We start from the raw sequence: 22,584 nt of genomic DNA on the forward strand, positions 1-22,584 counted from the left end.
CCGGGAATGGGAACACCGGGAATGGGGACGGGAACACCAGGAACGGGATACCGGGAATGGGATACTGGGAATGGGATACTGGGAATGGGAAACCGGGAACAGGAAACCGGGAATGGGAACAGGAATGGGATACTGGGAATGGGATACCAGGAACAGGATACTGGGAATAGGAACACTGGGAATGGGAAAGCGGGAATGAGGAAACCGGGAATGGGAACGGGAAAGCGGGAATGGGAAACCGGGAACGGGATACTGGGAACGGGATACTGGGAATGGGGAAGTGGGAATGGGATACCGGGATTGGGAAACCAGGAACGGGATACCGGGAATGGGGAATGGGAAACCGGGGACGGGAACACCGGGAATGGGAACGGGATACTGGGAATAGGGACGGGAAAGCGGGAATGGGAAACCGGGAACGGGATACTGGGAATGGGAAACTGGGAATGGGAATGGGAGACTGGGAACAGGAAACCGGGAATGAGAACGGGAATGGGACACCGGGACAACAGGAACAGGATACTGGGAATGGGAAACTGGAAATGGAAACGGGGAACTGGGAATGGGAAACCGGGAATGGGATACCAGGAATGGGAACACTGGGAGTGGGATACCAGGAATGGGGAATAGGGAAACTGGGAATGGGGATGGGAACACCAGGAATGGGAAACCGGGAATGGGAATGGGAATGGGGAAACCAGGAATGGGATACCAGGAATGGGAAAGGGATACCGGGAATGGGATACCGGGAAACCAGGAATGGGAACAGGATACTGGGAACAGAACACTGGGAATGGGAAACCGAGAATGGGAAACCAGGAATGAGATACCAGGAATGGGAACGGGAATGGGGAAACTGGGAATGAAAAACTGGGAATGGAAAACCGGGAATGGGAACACCAAGAATGGGAACATCGAGAACAGGAACACCGGGAATGGGAACGGGATACTGGGAAGAGGGACGGGAAACCGGGAATGGGAAACTGGGAATGGGATACCGGGAATGGGAACGGGATAGTGGAATAGTATACCAGGAAACCAGGAATGGGAACAGGATACTGGGAACAGAACACTGGGAATGGGGAAACCGAGAATGGGAATGGGATACCGAGAATGGGAAACCAGGAATGGGATGCCGGGAATGGGAACGGGAATGGGGAAACTGGGAATGGGATACCGAGAATGGGGAAATTGGGAATAGGAACACCGGGAACACTGGGACCCCCCGGGCTGGGAGCACCAAGAATACTGGGAATACCGGGAACACTGGGAACACCGGGAACACCGGGAATACCAGGAACACCGGGAATACCAGGAATACTGGACGTGCTGCGATTCTCTCAACGCCTCCTGCTCCTCTCCCTCCTTCCTGTCCCTTTCCCCCTCTTTTATTTCCTTTTCCTTCCCGGCTTTTTTTTAATTTTTTCTCTCTTTTCCTGCCTTTTTTCTTTTCCTCTTTCCTGTTCTTCCCCCCCCTTTTTTTTTTTTTCTTTCATTTTCTCCTGTTATTTTTCCTTCTTTTTCCTTTTCTTTTTTTTTTCTTCTCTAATTTCCCCGGTTTTCTTCCCTTCCTTCTCCTCGTCGTTTTCCATCTTTCCCTTTCTCTAATTTCCCTCCATTTTTTTTTACCTTCCTTTTTTCCTTCCTTTCCCCCCTGGCGATTTTCCTATTTTCCAAATTTTCCCTTTATTTTCTTTGTTTTTTCACCTTCCTTTCCCCCTCTTCTTGTCCATTCCCCCCTTTTTTCTAATTTCTCTGTTTTTCTTAATTTCTCTCTCCTTTTTTTCCTTTTTTTCCTTTTCTCTAATTTCTCTCTATTTTTTCTTCCCTTTTTCTTTTTTTTTTCCTCCCTTCCCCCTTCTCATTTCCTTTTTCTTCCTTTCATTTCCCCCTTATTTTTTTTTCCTATTTTTTTTTCTTCCCCCTCCCTTTCCAATTTTCCATTTTCCCTGTTGAAATTCCCTCAATTTTTTTTTTTTTTTTTTTTTTTTTTTTTTCCTTCGAGAGCACCGAATTTTGGGGTTATTTCTGCGGGTTTTTTGGGGTTGTCTCATTTTCCCCCTCTGGGGTGTCTCTCTGTGAGTTTTGGGGGGTTCTAAAGGTGGTTTTTTGGGGGGTCCCCCCCAATTTCGGCCCCTCGTTCCCCTCCCCCCGCAGCCCCCCAAAGGAATGAGGTCACGTGAGGCGGGCGGGGCCTGGCGGCGCCAAATAAAAAAAAAAAAAATAAATAATAAAAAAAATATTAAAAAATAAAATAAAATAAAAGGAAAAAAAAATTAAAAAAATAGGAGGGGGAAAGAGGAAAAAAAAATAAAATAGAGGGATTAAAAAAAAAAAAAAAAGAGGGAGAGAGAGAGGAAGGAAAAAAAAATAAAAAATAATAATAATAAAAAAAGGGCCGCAGCGCCGCCCGAGCTGAGCCGAGGGAGAGAAGGGAGAGAAGGGACGGCCCCGGGGCCGCCGGCACCAGGTAAGGACGCGCTCCCGGTGTGTCCCCCCTCCCCAAAACCGGCCCCGAGCCCCCCCCGTCCCCAAAATGGCTCATGGACCACCCCCCCCCCCCCACCCCCCCCCGGTCACACCGGAGCCCTGACAGCACCGGGACCCCCCCGGGGCGGGGCCGGGCACAAAGGGGACGGTCCGGGGCCACCGGGGCCGCCACACCCCCGGGGCAGAGCGGGGGGGCGGCCCCAGGGGAGGTGCTGGGGGGGGGGGTGTAAACGGGTCATCTTCCCCCCCCCAAAACAGCGAGGGGACATGAGCGGCTGTGTGCCCCCCCCCATGGCTGTGTCCCCCCTCGGGTGTCAGTGGCCACCCTGTGTCTGTGTCCCCCCCCCTCGGTGTCTGTGTCCCCCGGGTGTCAGTGGCCACCCCATGTGTCACTGATCACCCCCTGTCTGTGTCCCCCCCCCTCGGTGTCTGTGTCCCCCGGGTGTCAGTGACCACCCCCTGTCTGTGTCCCCCAGGTGCCAGTGACCATCTCGTGGCCATGTCTCCCCCCTCGGTTCCCCCCCCCCAGGTGTCAGTGACCACCCTCTGTCTGTGTCCCCTCGGTGTCAGTGACCACCCTGTGGCCGTGTCCCCTCGGTGTCCCCCATGGTGTTCATGTCCCCCAGGTGTCAGTGGCCACCCCATGACTGTGTCCCCCCCTCGGTGTCTGTGTCCCCCAGATGTCAGTGACCATCCTGTGGCCGTGTCCCCTCAGTGTCAGTGGCCACCCTGTGTCTGTGTCCCCCCCTCGGTGTTCGTGTCCCCCAGGTGTCAGTGACCACCACGGGTGTCAGTGACCACCCCATGGCCGTGTCCCCTCCCTCGGTGTCCCCCCCTGGTGTCTGTGTCCCCTTGGTGTCAGTGACCATCCTGTGGCCGTGTCCCCTCAGTGTCCCCCCCACCGGTATCTGTGTCCCCCAGGTGTCAGTGACCATCTCCTGGCCGTGTCCCCCCATGTGTCAGTGACCACCCTGTGTCTGTGTCCCCCCCTCAGTGTCTCCCCCGTGTCTGTGTCCCCTCGGTGTCAGTGGCCACTCTGTGTCTGTGTCCCCCCCTCGATGTCTGTGTCCCCCGTGTGTCACCCGCCACCGTGGCCATGTGTTGGTGTCCTTGTCCCTCCGCACCTCTGCGGTCACTCGTGTCCAGTGGAGCTCCCTCCACCCATCCCACCGCACACCGGGACCGGTGGGGGGTCCTGGGGGTCCTCTGGGGCCGTTCCCCTCCTGTTCCCGGCTCTCTGGGGCCATTCCCGGTTCTCCGGGGCCGTTCCCCTCCTGTTCCCGGCTCTCTGGGGCCATTCCCGGTTCTCCAAGGCTGTTCCCGGTTCTCCGGGGCCGTTCCCCTCCCGTTCCCGGCTCTCCAGGGCCGTTCCTGGTTCTCCAGGGCCGTTCCCCTCCAGTTCCCCTCCCATTCCCGGCGCTCCGGGGCCGTTCCTGGTGCTCCGGGGACTTTCTGCTCCCGTTCCCGGTTCTCCAGGACTGCTCCCCTCCCGTTCCCGGCTCTCCAGGGCCGTTCCCGGTTCTCCAGGGCCGTTCCCGGTTCTCCAGGGCTGTTCCCCTCCCGTTCCTGGTTGTCTGGGGCCGTTCCTGGTTCTCTGGGGCCATTCCTGGTTCTCCAAGGCCGTTCCTGGTTCCCTGGGGCTGTTCCCCTCCCGTTCCTGGTTCTCCAGGGCTGTTCCCGGTTCTCCAAGGCCGTTCCCGGTTCCCTGGGGCCGTTCCCCTCCCATTCCCGGCTCTCTGGGGCCGTTCCCAGTTCTCCTCTCCCGTTCCTGGTTCTCCTCTCCCGTTCCTGGTTCTCCTCTCCCGTTCCCAGTTCTCTGGGGCCGTTCCCCTCCCATTCCTGGTTCTCCGAGGCCGTTCCTCTCCCATTCCTGGTTCTCTGGGGCCGTTCCCGGTTCTCTGGGTCTGTTCCTGGTTCTCTGGGGCCATTCCCAGTTCTCCGGGGCCGTTCCCCTCCCGTTCCCTGCTCTCCTGGGGGTCCCACCGGGGAGGGGTCCGAGTTCCCGGTGACTTTGAGGGGTCCCTTCCCCATCCCGGTGGGGGACACCGAGCCCGGCCACCGCCCATGGAGACAAAAGAGCCCCAAAGTCTCTCCCGGGGGGGGTCTCCAGGGGTGCCGGTGTTTTGTCCCCTGTCCCCAGTACAGGAAATCACGGAATTCTCTCCCGGTTTATCAGAACCGGTTTGTGCCGGTGGCTCGGGTTCCTCCTCCCACCGGGCCCCGGGGCCGCCATTGGCGCTGCCGGCACCGAAAGTGCCAGAATTGCCCCCAAAATGCGGCCGGAGGGGGCTGGCAGGACCCCCCCCCCCATCCACAGCCTGGGGCTGGGGAGGGTTTGGGGGGCTGGGGCTCCCCAAAGCCCCCCTGGTGCTGTTGGGCCCCCCTTGGCTGCTGCACCTCCAGCACAGGGGTGTCCCCAATGGTCCCTGTCCCTGTGGTGTCCCCATCCCTGTGGCACCTTCATCCCAGTCCCACTGGTGTCCCCATCCCTGTGGTGTCCCCATCCCTGTGGTGTCCCCATCCCTGAAAAATCCCTGTCCTGGTGGTGTCGCCATCCCTGTGGCACCTCCATCCCCATCCCAGTGGTGTCCCCATACCTGTGGTGGCCCCATCCCTGTGGTGTCCCAGTCCCTGTGACATCTTTGTTCCAGTCCCAGCGGTGTCCCCATCCCTGTGGTGTCCCCATCTCTGCAAAATCCCAGTCCCAGCATTGTCCCATTCCTGCACCATCCCAGTCCCAATGATGTCTCTGTCCCCACAGCATCCTAGTCCCAGTAGTGTCCCCATCCCTGCCAAACCCCAGTCTCAGTGATGTCCCCGTCCCTGTGGCACCTCCATCCCAGTCCCAACGGTGTCCCTGTGACATCTTTGTCCCAGTCCCAGTGACACCCTGTCCCTGAAACATCCTGATGGTGTCCCTGTCCCTCTGGCACCTCCATCCCAGTCCCAGCAGTGTCCCCATCCCTGTGTCACCTCTATCCCAGTCCCTGTGGTGTCCCCATCCCAGAGAAATCCCTGTCCCAGTGGTGGCCGTGTCCCTGTGGTGTCCCCATCCCTGTGGTGTCCCTGTCCCAGCCATGTCCCATCCCTGCACCATCCCAGTCCCACTGGTGTCCCCATCCCAGCCCCAGTGATGTCCCTGTGGATGACAGGCCACACGTGTCCCTGTCCCCTGCGGTGGCTCCTGCAGGTCCCCCCGTGTCCTTTAGGGGATTCCCGGGGGGGTTTCCTGCAGGGAGGAGCCGCCCCGGGGCTCTCCAAGATGCCCAGGACCACCCGGATAAAGATCACCGAGCTCAACCCCCACCTGATGTGCGCCCTGTGCGGGGGATACTTCATCGACGCCGCCACCATCGTGGAGTGCCTGCACTCCTGTGAGTGTCCCCGAGTGTCCCCTGTGCTCCTGTGAGTGTCCCCGAGGGTCCCCGAGTGTCCCCTGTGCTCCTGTGAGTGTCCCTGAGTGTCCCCTGCACTCCTGTGAGTGTCCCTGAGGGTCCTCTGTGCTCCTGTGAGTGTCCCCTGTGCTCCTGTGAGGGTCCCTGAGTGTCCCCTGCACTCCTGTGAGTGTCCCTGAGGGTCCCCTGTGCTCCTGTGAGTGTCCCCGAGGGTCCCCAAGGCTCCCCTGGGTGCCCCTAAACCCTGCAGTGCCCACCCTGTGCCTGCCCTGTGGAGATGTGGGGGATGCACTGGGCAGGGGTCTGGTCTCCAGGCTGATTTTGGGGTCTCCAAGCTGGTGTTGGGGTCTCCAGGCTGGTGTTGGAGATCGCCAAGTTTGTGTTGGGGCCCCCAAGCTGGTTTTGGGGTCCCCAAGCTGGTGTTGGGGGTCCCCAGGCTGGTGTTGGGGTCCCAGGCTGTTGTGGGGGTCCCCAAGGCTCTGTCCCCTCTGTCCCCCCCTCACAGAGGGTCCCTCTGTCCCCTCAGTCTGTAAAACCTGCATCGTCCGTTACCTGGAGACCAACAAGTACTGCCCCATGTGTGACGCGCAGGTGCACAAAACACGGCCCCTGCTCAGCATCAGGTCAGGCTGGGGGCTCCAGGGAGATTTAGAAGGCTCAGAGGGCTCAGGGGGGCTCAGGGGGCTTGGGGGGATTGGGGCGACTGGGGGGGATTGAGGAGAGTTGGGGAATTGGGGAGTTTGGGGAGCTCCAAGGACTCAGGGGGTGCAGGGGGTTCCTGGAGTGCTGGAGGGTCTGGGGGGGCTCCTCAGGGGACTCAGGGGGCTTGGGGTCCATCCGTCCATCCCTCCATCCATCCTTCCATCCATCCATCCATCCATCCCTCCATCTGTCCATCCCTCCATCCATCCATCCCTCCATCCGTCCATCCCTCCATCCATCCATCCCTCCATCCATCCATCCATCCATCCCTCCATCTGTCCATCCCTCCATCCATCCCTCCATCCATCCATCCATCCCTCCATCTGTCCATCCATCCATCCATCCATCCATCCATCCATCCATCCATCCATCCATCCATCCCTCCATCCATCCATCCATCCATCCATCCCTCCATCCATCCATCCATCCATCCATCCATCCCTCCATCCATCCCTCCATCCATCTGTCCATCCCTCCATCCATCCCTCCACCCATCCATCCATCCCTCCATCCATCCATCCATCCATCCCTCCATCCATCCCTCCATCCATCCATCCATCCATCCATCCATCCATCCATCCATCCATCCCTCCATCCCTCCCTCCATCCCTCCATCCATCCATCCATCCATCCATCCATCCATCCATCCATCCATCCATCCATCCATCCATCCATCCCTCCATCCCTCCCTCCATCCCTCCATCCATCCCTCCATCCATCCATCCATCCCTCCATCCATCCCTCCATCCATCCATCCATCCATCCATCCATCCATCCATCCATCCATCCATCCATCCATCCATCCATCCATCCATCCATCCATCCCTCCATCCATCCATCCATCCATCCATCCATCCATCCATCCATCCATCCATCCATCCATCCATCCATCCCTCCATGGATTCCATCCCTCCACCCCGTGTCCCGTTGGTGGCCCTGGTGGCGCTGCCATCTCCCCACAGGTGACACGGTGACCTTGTCCAGCTCCAGCTCAATCCATCCCAGCTGTGGGATTGGTTTCCATGGAAACCAGCCCTGGCTCCAATCCATGCCTGGCGCGTTTCCATCCCGGGATTTTTTTTTGCCTTTTCCCTGTTCCTGTAGTAACACTTTCTCCGCCTTTTTTTTCCATTTTTTTTTTCCAATTTTTCCCGTTTTTTTGTGCTCCATGTGAAATATTTGCACTCCCACGGCTCCTCCCCAATTCCCGGCTCTGCCTGCGGGATGGAGCCGAGCCCGGGGGGTGGTGGCATCTCCATGTGGTCCCAACGTGGGGAAAAATGTGGGAAAAACTGGGAAAAACCGGGAAAAACCGGGAAAAATACTGGGAAAAACCGGGGGGGAAATGGGGGAAAAAAGATAAAAACTGAGGAAAATACTGGGAAAAAAAACCCGGGGGAAAACTCGGGGGAAAAAAAGGGGAAAATGGGGGAAAAAATGGGAAAAAACTGGGGGAAAAATGGGGGGAAAGTGGGAAAAACTGGGGGGAAAATGGGACAAAATGGGAAAAATATTGGGAAAAACTAGGGGGAAATGGGAAAAATCTGGGAAAAATGGGGAAAAACTGGGGAAAAAATGTGGGAAAAGTGGGAAAAACTAACGGTCTTGGGGTGGAAATTAGTATTTGGGAGATTGGAGACTTGGGGTTTGGGATCGGGAATTAGGAATTTGGTGTTTGGGGGATTTGGGGTTTTGGAATGGGGAATTGGGAATTTAGGGGTTTGGGATGGGGATTTGGGGTTTGGGGGATTTGAGATGGGGATTTGAGGATTTGGGATGAGGAATTGGGGATTTGGGGTGAGGAACTGGGAATTTTCCAGCTGGGGGCAGAGGGAAGCAAAGGCCTCGCGGTGCAGGGCACAAACTGCTCCCGAATCCCGCTGATTTCTCTGATTTCTCCCACTTTTCCTATTTTTCCCCCTCCAGGTCAGACAAAACCCTCCAGGACATCGTCTACAAACTGGTCCCGGGGCTCTTCAAAGGTGCAGCCAAGGATGGGGGGAATTTGGGAATTCAGGGATTTGGGAATTCGGGGATTTGGGAATTTGGGGATTTGGGGAATTAGGGAATTTGGGATTTGGGGATTTAAGGAATTTGAGAGTTGGGGAATTGGAGAATTTGGGGATTTGGGGAATTTGAGGATTTGGAAATTCAGGGATTTGGGGATTAGGGATTTGGGGAATTTGGGGATTTGGGGAATTCGGGGATTTGGGGAATTTGGGAATTTGGGAATTAGGGAATTGGGGAATTTGGGGATTTGGGGATTTGGGAAATTTGGGAATTAGGGAATTAGGGATTTGGGGATTTAAGGAATTTGAGAGTTGGGGAATTGGAGAATTTGGGGATTTGGGGAATTTGGGAATTTGGGAATTTGGGAATTAGGGAATTGGGGAATTCAGGAATTTGGAGATTTGGTAATTTGGGGATTTGGTAATTTCAGGATTTGGGAATTTGGGAATTCAGGGATTTGGGAATTTGGGGTGTTTGTAACTCCCATCCTTCCCGGGATTTCCCATTCCCAGGGGGACAGGAGGACACACGGACACGGTGCCCATCCCAAATTTTGGGACAATCTGGAGCAGGAGCCGTGGGTTTGCTCCGAGGGCCTCGGGGTGGGGGAAAAGTGTGGGATTTTGGGGCTGTGAGGACCCAAAAATCCTCCGGGTTGCCTCCCCGGGATTTATGGAATTGGGACTTATGGAATCAGGATTTATGGAATTGGGATTTATGGAATCGGGATCTTGGGGATTTATGGAATCAGGATTTTTGGGATTTATGGAATCGCTGCTGCTGGAGCTCCCCTGGGAATTCCCTGGGCATCCTCTGGGATTTATGGAATTGCTCCAATTGCCCACCCTGAGCATTCCGGGGTGTCCCCCTGTGTCCCTTTGCTGTCACCCCCCGACTGTGGTGCTGTCCCTGCTCACGTCCCCTTCCCTGTCCCTGTCCCTGTCCCTGTCCCTGTCCTTGTCCTTGTCCCCATCCCTGTCCCTGTTCTGTCCCTGTCCCCATCCCCATCCCCATGCCCGTCCCCGTCCCTGTCTCTATCCCTGTCCCCATCCCTGTCCCTGTCCCTGTCCCCATCCCTGTCCTTGTCCTTGTCCCCATCCCTGTCCCTGTCCCCATCCCCATGCCCGTCCCCGTCCCTGTCTCTGTCCCTGTCCCCATCCCTGTCGCCATCCCCATCCCTGTCCCCGCAGATGAGATGAAGAGGAGGCGCGACTTCTATGCCACGTACCCAGTGGCCGAGGGTGAGTGTCCCCGTGTCCCAGTGTCCCAGTGTCCTGGTGTCCCAGTGTCCCATTGTCCCGGTGTCCCGGTGTCACAATATCCTGGTGTCCAAGTGTCACACTGTCCCAGTGTTCTGCTGTCCCCGTGTCCCTGTGTCCCAGTGTCCCGGTGTCCCAGTGTCCCGGTGTCCCAGTGTCCCGGTGTCCCGGTGTCCCATTATCCCCGTGTCCCGATGTCCCGGTGTCCCGGTGTCCCGGTGTCCCGGTGTCCTGGTGTCCCCATGTCCCGGTGTCCCAATGTCCCGGTGTCACAGTGTCCCGGTGTCCCAATATCCCGGTGTCCCAATGTCCCGGTGTCACAGTGTCCCAGTGTCCCATTGCCCCGGTGTCCCGGTGTCCCTGTTTCCCATTGTCCCAGCGTCACACTGTCCTGGTGTCGCGGTGTCCCATTGTCCCATTGTCCCATTGTCGCATTGTCCCAGTGTCCCGGTGTCAAAATGTCCCGGTGTCCCAGTGTCACACTGTCCCGGTGTCCCTGTGTCCCGGTGTCCAAGTGTCCCGGTGTCCTGGTGTCCCAGTGCCACAATGTCACAGTGTCCCGGTGTCCAAGTGTCCCGGTGTCCCGGTGTCCCAGTGTCACACTGTCACACTGTCCTGGTGTCCCAGTGTCTTGGTGTCCCGGTGTCTTGGTGTCCCATTGTCCCCATGTCCCAGTGTCCCCCCAGTGTCCCCCCAGTGTCCCCCCAGTGTCCCGGTGTCTCGGTGTCCCGGTGTCCCATTGTCCCAGTGTCCCCTCAGTGTCCCGGTGTCCCAGTGTCCCGGTGTCCCAGTGTCCCCATGTCCCCATGTCCCGGTGTCCCGGTGTCGCAGCCGGGTGTCCCCTCATCCCTGTCGCTGTCCCGCAGCTGCGCTGGGCCCGCAGGAGGAGCGCGGGGAGGCGCCGGAGCGGGACCAGGGCCCGGTGCCCGAGGACGAGATCGTCAGTCTGTCCATCGAGTTCCACCGGGACTGCGGGTACGGCGGGGCTGGGGGGGCTGCCCGGGGCTGGGGGGGCTGCCCGGGGCCGGGGGATCCTCCTGGGGCTGGGGGGCTGCCCGGGGCTGGGGGGCTGCCCGGGGCCGGGGGATCCTCCCGGGGCTGGGGGGGCTGCCCGGGGCTGGGGGATCCTCCCGGGGCTGGGGGGGCTGCCCGGGGCTGGGGGATCCTCCTGGGGCTGGGGGGGCTGCCCGGGGCTGGGGGATCCTCCTGGGGCTTGGGGATCCTCCCGGGGCTGGGGGGGCTGCCCGGGGCCGGGGGATCCTCCTGGGGCTGGGGGGGCTGCCCGGGGCTGGGGGATCCTCCTGGGGCTGGGGGGGCTGCCCGGGGCTGGGGTCGGGAAGGGGGTCCCCACTCTCCTCCCACCCGTGGAATCCGGGAATGGTTGGGCTTGGAGGGGACCTTGACGTTGTCGCCTCATTGCACTGTCCGGGAGGGGGTGACAGCTGAGAGGGGACGGAGGGGACAGAGGGGACAGAGGGGACAGAGGGGACAGAGGGGACAGAGGATCCTGCCCGGGCTGCTGCAGGGGACAGAGGAGCAGCCAAATACCCCGGCCCCCATCCTGAATCCCGGCAGGGTCATCCCTGATCCCTGATCCCCAGTTCCAGTGTGGTCCCTGATCCCAGTATGACCCCTATCCCTGATCCTTGTGTGACCCCTCCCCATCCCTGATCTTTGTGTGGTCTCTGATCCCAGTGTGACCCCTATCCCTGATCCCAGTATGACCCCTGATCCCAGTGTGATCCCTGATCCCAGTGTGATCCCCAATCCCTGATCCCAGTGTGATCCCTGATCCCAGTGTGATCCCCAATCCCTGATCCCAGTGTGATCCCTGATCCCAGTGTGATCCCTGATCCCGGCAGTGTCATCCCTGTGTCCCCCCTGCTGTTGCTGCTGTCAGCCTCAGGGATGTCCCTGGCATCTGGAGCAGCATCCCAGAGGGATCCAGAGCGTTCCAGAGGGATCCAGAGGGATCCAGAGAGATCAGAGGGTTCTGGAGGGTTCCAGAGGGATCCAGAGAGTTCTAGAGGGATCCAGAGGGTTCCAAAGGGTCCCAGAGGGATCCAGAGAGATCCAGAGTGATCCAGAGGGATCCAGAGCCCGGGAATTCCCATGGATGTGTGGGGTGGAGCCCTGGATGTGCCCCCCTGTCCCCCCTCCCCGGGGCTGTTCCCTCTCCCCAATCCCGTCCCCAATCCCTGTCCCGTGTCCCCCCAGGGAGGAGCAGAAAGGAGTCCTGGAGAACGGGGACCTGGACAAGGACAGGGTGAGTGTGGGGTGGCCCCGGGGTGGCCCTGGGGTGGCCCTGGGGTGGCATAGAGCCCTCAGTGCCCAGCTGGCCATGGGGGAGTCCTGCAGGGCACAGGGGGACTCCCCAAATTCTGGGACATCCCAAACCCTGAGACACTCCAAACCCGCAAAACCCCAAATCCCAGAACACCCAAAACGCCGGGACACCCCAACCCCAGAACACCCCAAACTCCAAACACCCCAATCCCCCAAATCCAGAACACCCCAAATCCTGGGACTCCCCAAACCCCAAACACCGCAAACCCCGGGATCCTCCAAACCCCGAACCCCTCAAACCCCAAACACCCCAAACCCCAAATCCTGAACACCCAAACCCTGAACACATCCCAAACCCCAGAACACCCCAAACCCTGAACACACCCCAAACCTCAAACACTCCAAGCCCTGAACACCCCAAACCCGGAACACCCTAAACCCCAAACACCCTGTACCCCAGAGCACACCCCAGACCCCAAACCCAGAACACACCCCAAACCCCAAATACCCGAAACCCCGAACAGCCCAAACACCCGAAACCCCAAATCCCCCAAACGCTGAGCACCCCAAACCCCAAACCCTGGGACTCCCCAAACCCAGAACTCCCCAACCCCCAGAACTCCCCAAACCCCAGGATCCTCCAAACCCCAAACACCCCAAACCCTGAAGACCCCAAACCCAGAACACTCCAGGACCCCCCACCCCATCCCCGCAGGGCTTGGGGCTGCGGTTCCTGCGCTGCCCGGCCGCCATGACGGTGCTGCACCTGGCCAAGTTCCTGAGAAACAAAATGGACGTGCCCAGCAAGTACCGGGTGAGGGACGGCGCGGGGCGGTGGGGATGGTGGGGAATGTTTGGGAATGGTTGGGAATGCTTGGGAATGCTTGGGAATGTTGGGAATGATGAGAATGGTGGGGATGGTGGGGAATGGTTGGGAATGGTTGGGAATGCTTGGGAATGTTGGCAATGTTGGGAATGTCTAGGATGGTCGGGATGGTCGGGAATGTTTGGAATGGTGGGGATGTCTGGGATGGTGGGGATGGTTGGGAATGGCTGGAATGGTTGGGAATGGTTGACAATGGTCAGGAATATTTGGAAATGGTCAGGAATGGTTGGGGATGTTGGGAATGTTTGGGAATGGTTGAGAATGGTTGGGAATGGTGGGAATGGTTGGGAATGGTGGGAATGTTTGGGAATGTCTGGGATGGTGGGGATGGTTGGGAGTGTTTGGGAATGGTCAGGAATGGTTGGGGATGGTCAGGAATGGTTGGGGATGGTCGGGAATGTTGGGAATGTTTGGGATGGTGGGGATGGTTGGGATGGTTGGGAATGGTTGGGAATGTCTGGGATGGTTGGGAATGTTGGGAATGGTTAGGAATGGTGGGAAGGGTGAGAATGATTGGGAGTGTCTGGGATGGTGGGGATGGTTGGGAATGACTGGAATGGTCAGGAATGTGTGGAATGGTTGGGAATGGTTGGGAATGATTTGGGATGTTTGGGGATGTTTGGGAATGGTCAGGATTGCTCAGGAATGTTTGGGGATGGCCGGGAATGGTTGGGACTGATTTGGAATGGTTGGGAATGGTTGACAATGGTCAGGAATATTTGGAAATGGTCAGGAATGGTTGGGGATGTTGGGAATGTTTGGGAATGGTTGAGAATGGTTGGGAATGGTGGGAATGGTTGGGAATGGTGGGAATGTTTGGGAATGTCTGGGATGGTGGGGATGGTTGGGAGTATTTGGGAATGGTCAGGAATGGTTGGGGATGGTCGGGAATGTTGGGAATGGTTGGGAATGGTTGGGAATGGTGGGAAGGGTGAGAATGATTGGGAGTGTCTGGGATGGTGGGGATGGTTGGGAATGACTGGAATGGTCAGGAATGGTCGGGAATGATTTGGGATGTTTGGGGATGTTTGGGAATGGTCAGGATTGCTCAGGAATGTTTGGGGATGGTCGGGAATGGTTGGGACTGATTTGGAATGGTTGGGAATGGTTGAGAATGGTTGGGAATATTTGGAAATGGTCGGGAATATTTGGAAATGGTCAGGAATGGTTTGGGATATTGGGAATGTTTGAGAATGGTTGAGAATGGTTGGGAATGGTGGGAATGGTTGGGAATGTCTGGGATGGTGGGGATGGTTGGGAGTGTTTGGGAATGGTCAGGAATGCTGGGAATGGTTGGGAATGGTTGGGAATGGTGGGAATGTTTGGGAATGTTTGGGAATGTCTGGGATGGTGGGGATGGTCAGGAATGTTGGGAATGTTGGGAATGGTGGGAATGTCAGGAATGATGGGAATGGTTGGGAATGTCTGGGATGGTTGGGAATGTTAGGAATGGTTGGGAATGGTGGGAAGGGTGAGAATGGTTGGGAATGTTTGGGATGGTGGGGATGGTTGGGAATGACTGGAATGGTCAGGAATGGTCGGGAATGATTTGGGATGTTTGGGGATGTTTGGGAATGGTCAGGATTGCTCAGGAATGTTTGGGGATGGTCGGGAATGGTTGGGACTGATTGGGAATGGTTGGGAATGGTCAAGAATGGTTGGGAATATTTGGAAATCGTCAGGAATGGTTTGGGATATTGGGAATGTTTGAGAATGGTTGAGAATGGTTGGGAATGGTTGGGAATGGTTGGGAATGGTGGGAATGTTTGGGAATGTCTGGGATGGTGGGGATGGTTGGGAGTGTTTGGGAATGGTCAGGAATGCTGGGAATGGTTGGGAATGGTTGGGAATGTTTGGGAATGTCTGGGATGGTGGGGATGGTTGGGAGTGTTTGGGAATGGTCAGGAATGCTGGGAATGGTTGGGAATGGTTGGGAATGGTGGGAATGTTGGGAATGTCTGGGATGGTGGGGATGGTCAGGAATGTTGGGAATGTTGGGAATGGTGGGAATGTCAGGAATGATGGGAATGGTTGGGAATGTCTGGGATGGTTGGGAATGTTAGGAATGGTTGGGAATGTTAGGAATGGTTGGGAATGGTGGGAAGGGTGAGAATGGTTGGGAATGTTTGGGATGGTGGGGATGGTTGGGAATGACTGGAATGGTCAGGAATGTGTGGGATGATTGGGAATGGTTGGGAATGATTTGGGATGTTTGGGGATGTTTGGGAATGGTCAGGATTGCTCAGGAATGTTTGGGGATGGTCGGGAATGGTTGGGACTGATTGGGAATGGTCAAGAATGGTTGGGAATATTTGGAAATGGTCAGGAATGGTTTGGGATATTGGGAATGTTTGAGAATGGTTGAGAATGGTTGGGAATGGTTGGGAATGGTGGGAATGGTTGGGAATGTCTGGGATGGTGAGGATGGTTGGGAGTGTTTGGGAATGGTCGGGAATGCTGGGAATGGTTGGGAATGGTTGGGAGTGTTTGGGAATGTCTGGGATGGTGGGGATGGTCAGGAATGGTTGGGGATGGTCGGGAATGTTGGGAATGTTTGGGATGGTGGGGATGGTTGAGAATGTTGGGAATGGTTGGGAATGTCTGGGATGGTGGGGAATGTTTGGGAATGGTTGGGGATATTGGGAATGGTTGGAGATATTGGGAATGGTTGGGGATATTGGGAATATTTGGGAATGGTTGGGAATGTGTGAGAATGGTCGAGAATGGTTTGGGATTGCTCAGAAATGTTTGGGAATGGTCAGGAATGGTTGGGAATGTTTGGGAATGGTCAAGAATGGTTGGAAATGGTTGAGAATGGTCAGGAATGGTCAGGAACAGTTAGGAATAGTTGGGAACAGTCAGGAATGTTTGGGAATGGTCAGGGATATTTGGGAATGGTCAGGAATGTGACAGAATGCCTGGGAATGGTCGGGAATGCTTGGGAATGGTCGGGAAGGCTTGGGAATGCTCCGAGGTGCTCAGAAATTCTTGGGAATGTTTGGGAACGCTTGAGAATGCTCAGGAATGGTTGGGAATGGTCAGGAATGCTTGGGAATGTTTGGGAATGGTTGGGAATTATTTGGAATGTTCTGGAATGTTCGGGAATGCTCGGGAATGCTCGGGAATGCTTGGAAATGTTCCAAAGTGCTTGGAAGATCTCAGGAGTGTTTAGTAATGCTCAGGAATGCTTTGGAATGGTCAGGAATGCTCGGGAATGTTTGGGAATGTGAGAGAATGCCTGGGAATGCTTGGGGACACTTTGGAATGCTTGGGAATTCTTGGAATGCTCAGGAATGCTTGGGAATGTTCGGTAATGTTCAGGAATTCTCAGGAATGCTTGGGAATGTTCGGGAATGTTCAGGAATTCCCAAGAGTGCTTGGGAATGTTCAGGAATGCTCAAAAATGCTCGGGGGGCACTCTGTGCTCTGCTCGGCTCGGAGGGGCTGTTGTGGCCATCCCGTGTCACACCCACAGCTGTTCCCACCTGTTCCAAATATCCCTGATTGGCTGCGCTGGCCTGGGAGCAGGATCCGTCCTTTTCCCATGGCTGGATCCGTCCTTTTCCCATGGCTGGATCCGTCCATTCCCTGGATTTGGATCCAGCCATTCCCTTGATTTCGATCCATCTTTTCCCTGGATCTGTCTCCATCCTTTCCCTGGATTTGGATCCCTTTTTTCCCTCGGTTTGGATCCATCTTTTCCTTGGATTTGGATCAATCCATTCCCTGGATCTGTCTCCATCCTTTCCCTGTGTCTGGATCAATCCTTTCCCTGGATTTGAATCCATCCTTTCCCTGTTTCCCTGGATTTGGATCCATCCTTTCCCTGGATTTGGATCCATCCTTTCCCTGGATTTGAATCCATCCTTTCCCTGGGTTTGGATCCATCCTTTCCCTGGATTTTGATCCCTCCTTTCCCCGGGTCTGGATCCCTCCTTTCCCGCTGCAGGTGGAGGTTCTGTACGAGGACGAGCCCCTGAAGGAATATTACACCCTGATGGACATCGCCTACATCTACCCCTGGAGGAGGGTGAGAAGCCGGGAAAGGGGAAATCCGGGGAAAATCCGTGCTGGGAATCCCGGGAAAATCTGTCCTTTGGGGGATAAATCTGGGAATATCTGTACTGGGATAATCTGGACTGGGGAAACTGGGAATATCTGTACTGGGATAATCTGAACTGGAGAAACTGGGATAATCTATACTGGAGAAACTGGGAATATCTGTACTGGGAATCCCGGGAAAATCTGTCCTTTGGGGGATAAATCTGGGAATATCTGGACTGGAAAAATCTAGACTGGGGAAACTGGGATTATGTGTGCTGGGAGAAGTGGGAAAATCTGTTCTAGGGAAAATCTATCCTGGGAAAATCTGGACTGGAAAAACTGGGAATATCTGCACTGGGAATCCTGGGAAAATCTGTCTTGTGGGGGATAAATTTGGGAATATCTGGACTGGGAAGATCTGGACTGGGGAAATTGGGAAAATCTGTACTGCAGAAACTGGGAATATCTGTACTGGGAATCCTGGGAAAATCTGTCTTTTGGGGGATAAATCTGGGAATATCTGGACCGGGAAAATCTGTCCTGGGGAAATTGGGAATACTGGGGAAACTGGGAATATCTATACTGGGAATCCTGGGAAAAACTGTCCTTTGGGGGCTAAATCTGGGAATATTTGTACTGAGAAATTTGGGAAAATCTGTCCTGGGGGAAACTGGGAAAATCTATTGTGGGTAAAGCTGGGAATATCTGTGCTGGGAATACTGGGGAAAACTGGACTGGGGAAACTGGGAATATCTATACTGGGAATCCTGGGAAAATCTGTCCTTTGGGGGCTAAAACTGGGAATATCTGGACTGGGAAAATCTGGGCTGGGGAAATTGGGAATACTGGGATAATCTATACTGGGAATACTGGGAATATCTGTGCTGGGAAAAGTGGAAAAAATCTGTTCTAGGGAAAATCTATCCTGGGAAAATCAGTCCTGGGGAAACTGGGAATATCTATACTGGGAATACTGGGAATCCTGGGAAAATCTGTCCTTTGGGGGATAAATCTGGGAATATTTGTACTGAGAAATTTGGGAAAATCTGTCCTGGGGGAAACTGGGAAAATCTATTGTGGGTAAAGCTGGGAATATCTGTGCTGGGAATACTGGGGAAAACTGGACTGGGGAAACTGGGAATATCTATACTGGGAATCCTGGGAAAATCTGTCCTTTGGGGGCTAAAACTGGGAATATCTGGACTGGGAAAATCTGGGCTGGGGAAATTGGGAATACTGGGATAATCTATACTGGGAATACTGGGAATATCTGTGCTGGGAAAAGTGGGAAAATCTGTTCTAGGGAAAATCTATCCTGGGAAAATCAGTCCTGGGGAAACTGGGAATATCTATACTGGGAATACTGGGAATCCTGGGAAAATCTGTCCTTTGGGGGATAAATCTGGGAATATTTGTACTGAGAAATTTGGGAAAATCTGTCCTGGGGGAAACTGGGAAAATCTATTGTGGGTAAAGCTGGGAATATCTGTGCTGGGAATACTGGGGAAAACTGGACTGGGGAAACTGGGAATATCTATACTGGGAATCCTGGGAAAATCTGTCCTTTGGGGGCTAAATCTGGGAATATCTGGACTGGGAAAATCTGGGCTGGGGAAATTGGGAATACTGGGATAATCTATACTGGGAATACTGGGAATATCTGTGCTGGGAAAAGTGGAAAAAATCTGTCCTAGGGAAAATCTACCCTGGGAAAATCAGTCCTGGGGAAACTGGGAATGTCTGTACTGGGAATATTGGGAATACCTGTCCATTGGGGGATAAAAGTGGGAAAATCTGTCCTGGGTAAAGTTGGGAATATCTGTACTGGGAATACTGGGAAAACTCATCCTTTAGGGGATAAAACTGGGAATATCTGTACTGGGAGTACTGGGAAAATCTGTTCTAGGGGAAAAAATGGGGAAATCTATCCTGGGAGAAACTGGGAATATCTGTACTGGGAATACTGGGAATATCTGGACTGGGAAAAGTGGCAAAATCTGTCCTGGGGGAAACTGGGAAAATCCGTTGTGGGTGAAGCTGGAAATAACTTTGCTGGAAATACTGGGAAAATCTGGACTGGGGAAACTGGGAATATATGTGCTGAGAATCCTGGGATAAACTCTCTTTTGTGGGATAAAACTGGGAATATCTGTACTGGGAATACTGGGAAAATTTGTCCTTTGGGGGATAAATCTGGGAATATCTGGACTGGGGAAATTGGGAATGCTGGGGAAAGTGGGAATATGTGTGCTGGGAGAAGTGGGAAAATCTGTTCTAGGGGAAAAAATGGGGAAATCTATCCTGGGAGAAACTGGGAATATCTGTACTGGGAATCCTGAGAATATCTCTACTGGGAAAAGTGGGAACATCTGTCCTTTGGGGGAAAAAAATGGGGAAATCTGTCCTGGGGAAAAGTGGGAAAATCGGTCCTGGGGGAAAAAACCAGGGAAAATCATTCCTGGGGGAGCCTTTCCCATAATAAACCCCAGAGAGGGGGATTTTCCTGACAGGGGCGTTTGCTCCGGGTGGGATTGTCGGGATCCCTGGGGTGGTGTCGGTGTCACTGTCCCCGCGGTGTCCCCGGGAGATGGGGGTGGTGGCAGTGTCACCGTCACCATGGTGTCCCCGCAGTGGTGGCAGTGCCAATGTCCCCAGGGTAGTGTCAGTGTCACTGTCCCCGCGGTGTCCCCGGGAGATGTGGGGTGGTGGCACTGCCAATGTCCCCGCGGTGTCCCTGATGGGGATGTGGGGTGGTGGCAGTGTCACTGTCCCCGCGGTGTCCCCGGTGGGGATGGCAGTGCCAATGTCCCCAGGGTAGTGTCAGTGTCACTGTCACCGCAGTGTCCCCGGGGTGGTGGCAGTGCCATTGTCCCCAGGGCAGTGTCCCCGTGGGGGGGGATGGCAGTGTCGCCTTCCCGGTGAGGGCCTGGTGGCACTGCCAGTGTCCCTGGGGCGGTGTCAGTGTCACTGTCCCCGGCGGGATGGGAGTGATGGCAGTGCCAATGTCCCCACGGTGTCCCCGGGAGATGGGGTTGGTGGCAGTGCCAGTGTCCCCGCGGTGTCCCCAGGGTGGTGGCACTGTTGGTGTCCCCGGGGCGGTGTCAGTGTCACTGTCCCCGCGGTGTCCCCGGTGGGGATGGCAGTGTCGCCGTCCCAGGTGAGGGGCTGGTGGCAGTGCCAATGTCCCCGCGGTGTCCCCGGTGGGGGGGTGGTGGCAGTGCCAATGTCGCCGCAGTGTTCCTGGTGGGGATGTGGGGTGGTGGCAGTGCCATTGTCCCCAGGGCAGTGTCAGTATCACTGTCCCCGCAGTGTCCCCAAGGGATGGGGGTGGTGGCACTGTCGGTGTCCCCGCGGTGGTGGTGGCACTCCCAGTGTCCCCTCCCGGTGCCAGCCGTGTCGCTGTCCCCAGAGCGGTCCCCTGGCTCTCAAGTACCGTGTCCAGCCCTCCCGCCGGCGGCTCCGCCTGTGCCCGGCGCTGCCCCCCGAGGCCACCAACTCCAGCGGCGCCTCCGAGGGCGACTCCGGCAGCGACAAAGCGCAGAGCCCCGGGCTGGCAGCGCCCCCCGGGACCGGCCACGGACCCCCCGGGACCGCCCTCAACGGGGCGGCCTCGAAATGTCACCCGGTGTCGCCCAGTTGTCACCCGCTGTCGCCCAATTGTCACCCGGTGCCACCCGCCCGCAGCCGCAAACCCGCCCTGAACGGCAGCGCGGGCTCGGCCCTGAGCTAAAAACTCCTGGGGATGGGGAAAATCATCCTGGGACAGCGAAAAAAATCTGCTGGAGATCGGGAAAATTATCCTGGGGCTCCAAAAAATCATCCTGGGACAGAGAAAAATCCTGCTGGGACTTGGAAAATCCTGCTGGGACTCGGGAAAAATCATCCTGGAGCTCCAAAAATCATCCTGGGGCTTGGAAAATGGTCCTGGAGCTTGGGAAAATCATCCTGGGGCACGGGAAAATCATCCTGAGAAAGAGAAAAATCCTCCTGGGACTTGGGAAAAATCCTCCTGGGAATCGGAAAAATCATCCTGGACTCGGGAAAATCATCCTGGACTCGGGAAAATCATCCTGGGACAGAGAAAAATCCTCCTGGGACTTGGGAAAATCCTCCTGGGAATCGGAAAAGCCTCCTGGGACTTAGAGAATCCTAATGGAGCTCCAAAAAATCATCCTGGGGCTTGGAAAATCCTGCTGGGAATCGAGAAAATCATCCTGGAGTCGGGAAAATCGTCCTGGACTCAGGAAAATCATCCTGAGACTTGGGAAAATCCTCCTGAGAAAGAGAAAAATCCTCCTGGGACTTGGAAAATCATCCTGGGAATCGGGAAAATCCTGCTGGGGCACCAAAAAATCATCCTGGAGCTCGGGAAATCGTCCTGGAGCTCGGGAAAATCATCCCAGGACTAGGAAAATCATCCTGAGGCTCCAAAAATCATCCTGGGGCTCGGAAAATCCTGCTGGGAATCGAGAAAATCATCCTGGGACTTGGAAAATCATCCTGTGACAGCGAAAAAATCTGCTGGGACTCGGGAAAATCCTGCTGGGACTCCAAAAAATCATCCTGGGACTTGGAGAATCATCCTGGGACAGAGAAAAGTCCTCCAGGGGCTTGGGAAAAATCCTCCTGGGAATCGGAAAAGCCTCCTGGGACTTAGAGAATCCTGCTGGGGCTCCAAAAAATCCTGCTGGGGCTCGGAAAAATCCTCCTGGGACTCAGGAAAACCATCCTGGGACAGAGAAAAATCCTGCTGGGACTTGGAAAATCCTTGTGGGACTCAAGAAAATCCTCCTGGGATCCTACAGACTCTCCAAGGATTCCTAAAAACCATCCAGGGATTCCCACAGACTCTCCAGAGGTGGCTAAAAACCCTCCAGAGGTTTTTGCAAATCCTCCTGGGATCCTACAGACCCTCCAGGGACTCCAAAAAAATCCTCCTGGGATTCCTAAAAGTCCTGCTGGGATTCCTAAAAATCCTCCTGGGATTCCTGCAGATGCTCCAGGGACTCCTACAAACCCTCCAGGGATTAAAAAAAAAAAATCTTTATGGGATTCCTAAAGATCCTCCAAGGATTCCTAAAAATCCTCCTGGGATTCCTAAAAATCCTCCTGGGATTCCTGCAGATGCTCCAGGGACTCCTACAGACCTTCCAGGGACTCAAAAAAATCTTTATGGGATTCCTAAAGATCCTCCAAGGATTCCTAAAAATTCTCCAGGGATTCCTAAAAATCCTCCTGGGATCTTACAGACCTTCCAGGGATTCCTAAAAATCCTCGTGGGATTCCTAAAAAAATCCTCCTGGGATCCTGCAGACCCTCCAGGAACTCCTAAAAATTGTCGTGGGATTCCTAAAGATCCTCCAAGGATTCCTAAAAGTCCTCGTGGAATTCCTAAAAATCCTCCTGGGATCTTACAGACCTTCCAGGGATTCCTAAAAATCCTCGTGGAATTCCTAAAAATCCTCCTGGGATCCTACAGACCCTCCAGGGATTTCTACAAACCCTCCTGGGA

At 55.3% G+C, this 22,584-nt stretch overlaps 1 protein-coding gene across 1 annotated transcript; it reads left to right on the forward strand.

Annotated features, from left to right (window-relative positions):
• Window positions 1–2,456: 2,456 nt before the first annotated feature.
• PCGF2 (polycomb group ring finger 2) lies at window positions 2,457–20,802 on the forward strand (the record flags this gene model as incomplete). The annotated part of the gene is made up of 10 exons (XM_083877584.1): window positions 2,457–2,470; window positions 5,700–5,864; window positions 6,412–6,508; window positions 8,514–8,569; window positions 9,788–9,838; window positions 10,723–10,831; window positions 12,074–12,126; window positions 12,835–12,956; window positions 16,978–17,058; window positions 20,482–20,802. The coding sequence occupies exons 2-10, from the start codon at window positions 5,753–5,755 to the stop codon at window positions 20,800–20,802; spliced, it is 1,002 nt and encodes a 333-aa protein (XP_083733710.1). The 5' UTR covers window positions 2,457–2,470; window positions 5,700–5,752.
• Between the last annotated feature and the right edge of the window lie 1,782 nt (window positions 20,803–22,584).

Source organism: Zosterops lateralis, assembly GCF_965231275.1.
Source record: "Zosterops lateralis genome assembly, chromosome: 24".
Taxonomy (NCBI): domain Eukaryota; kingdom Metazoa; phylum Chordata; class Aves; order Passeriformes; family Zosteropidae; genus Zosterops; species Zosterops lateralis.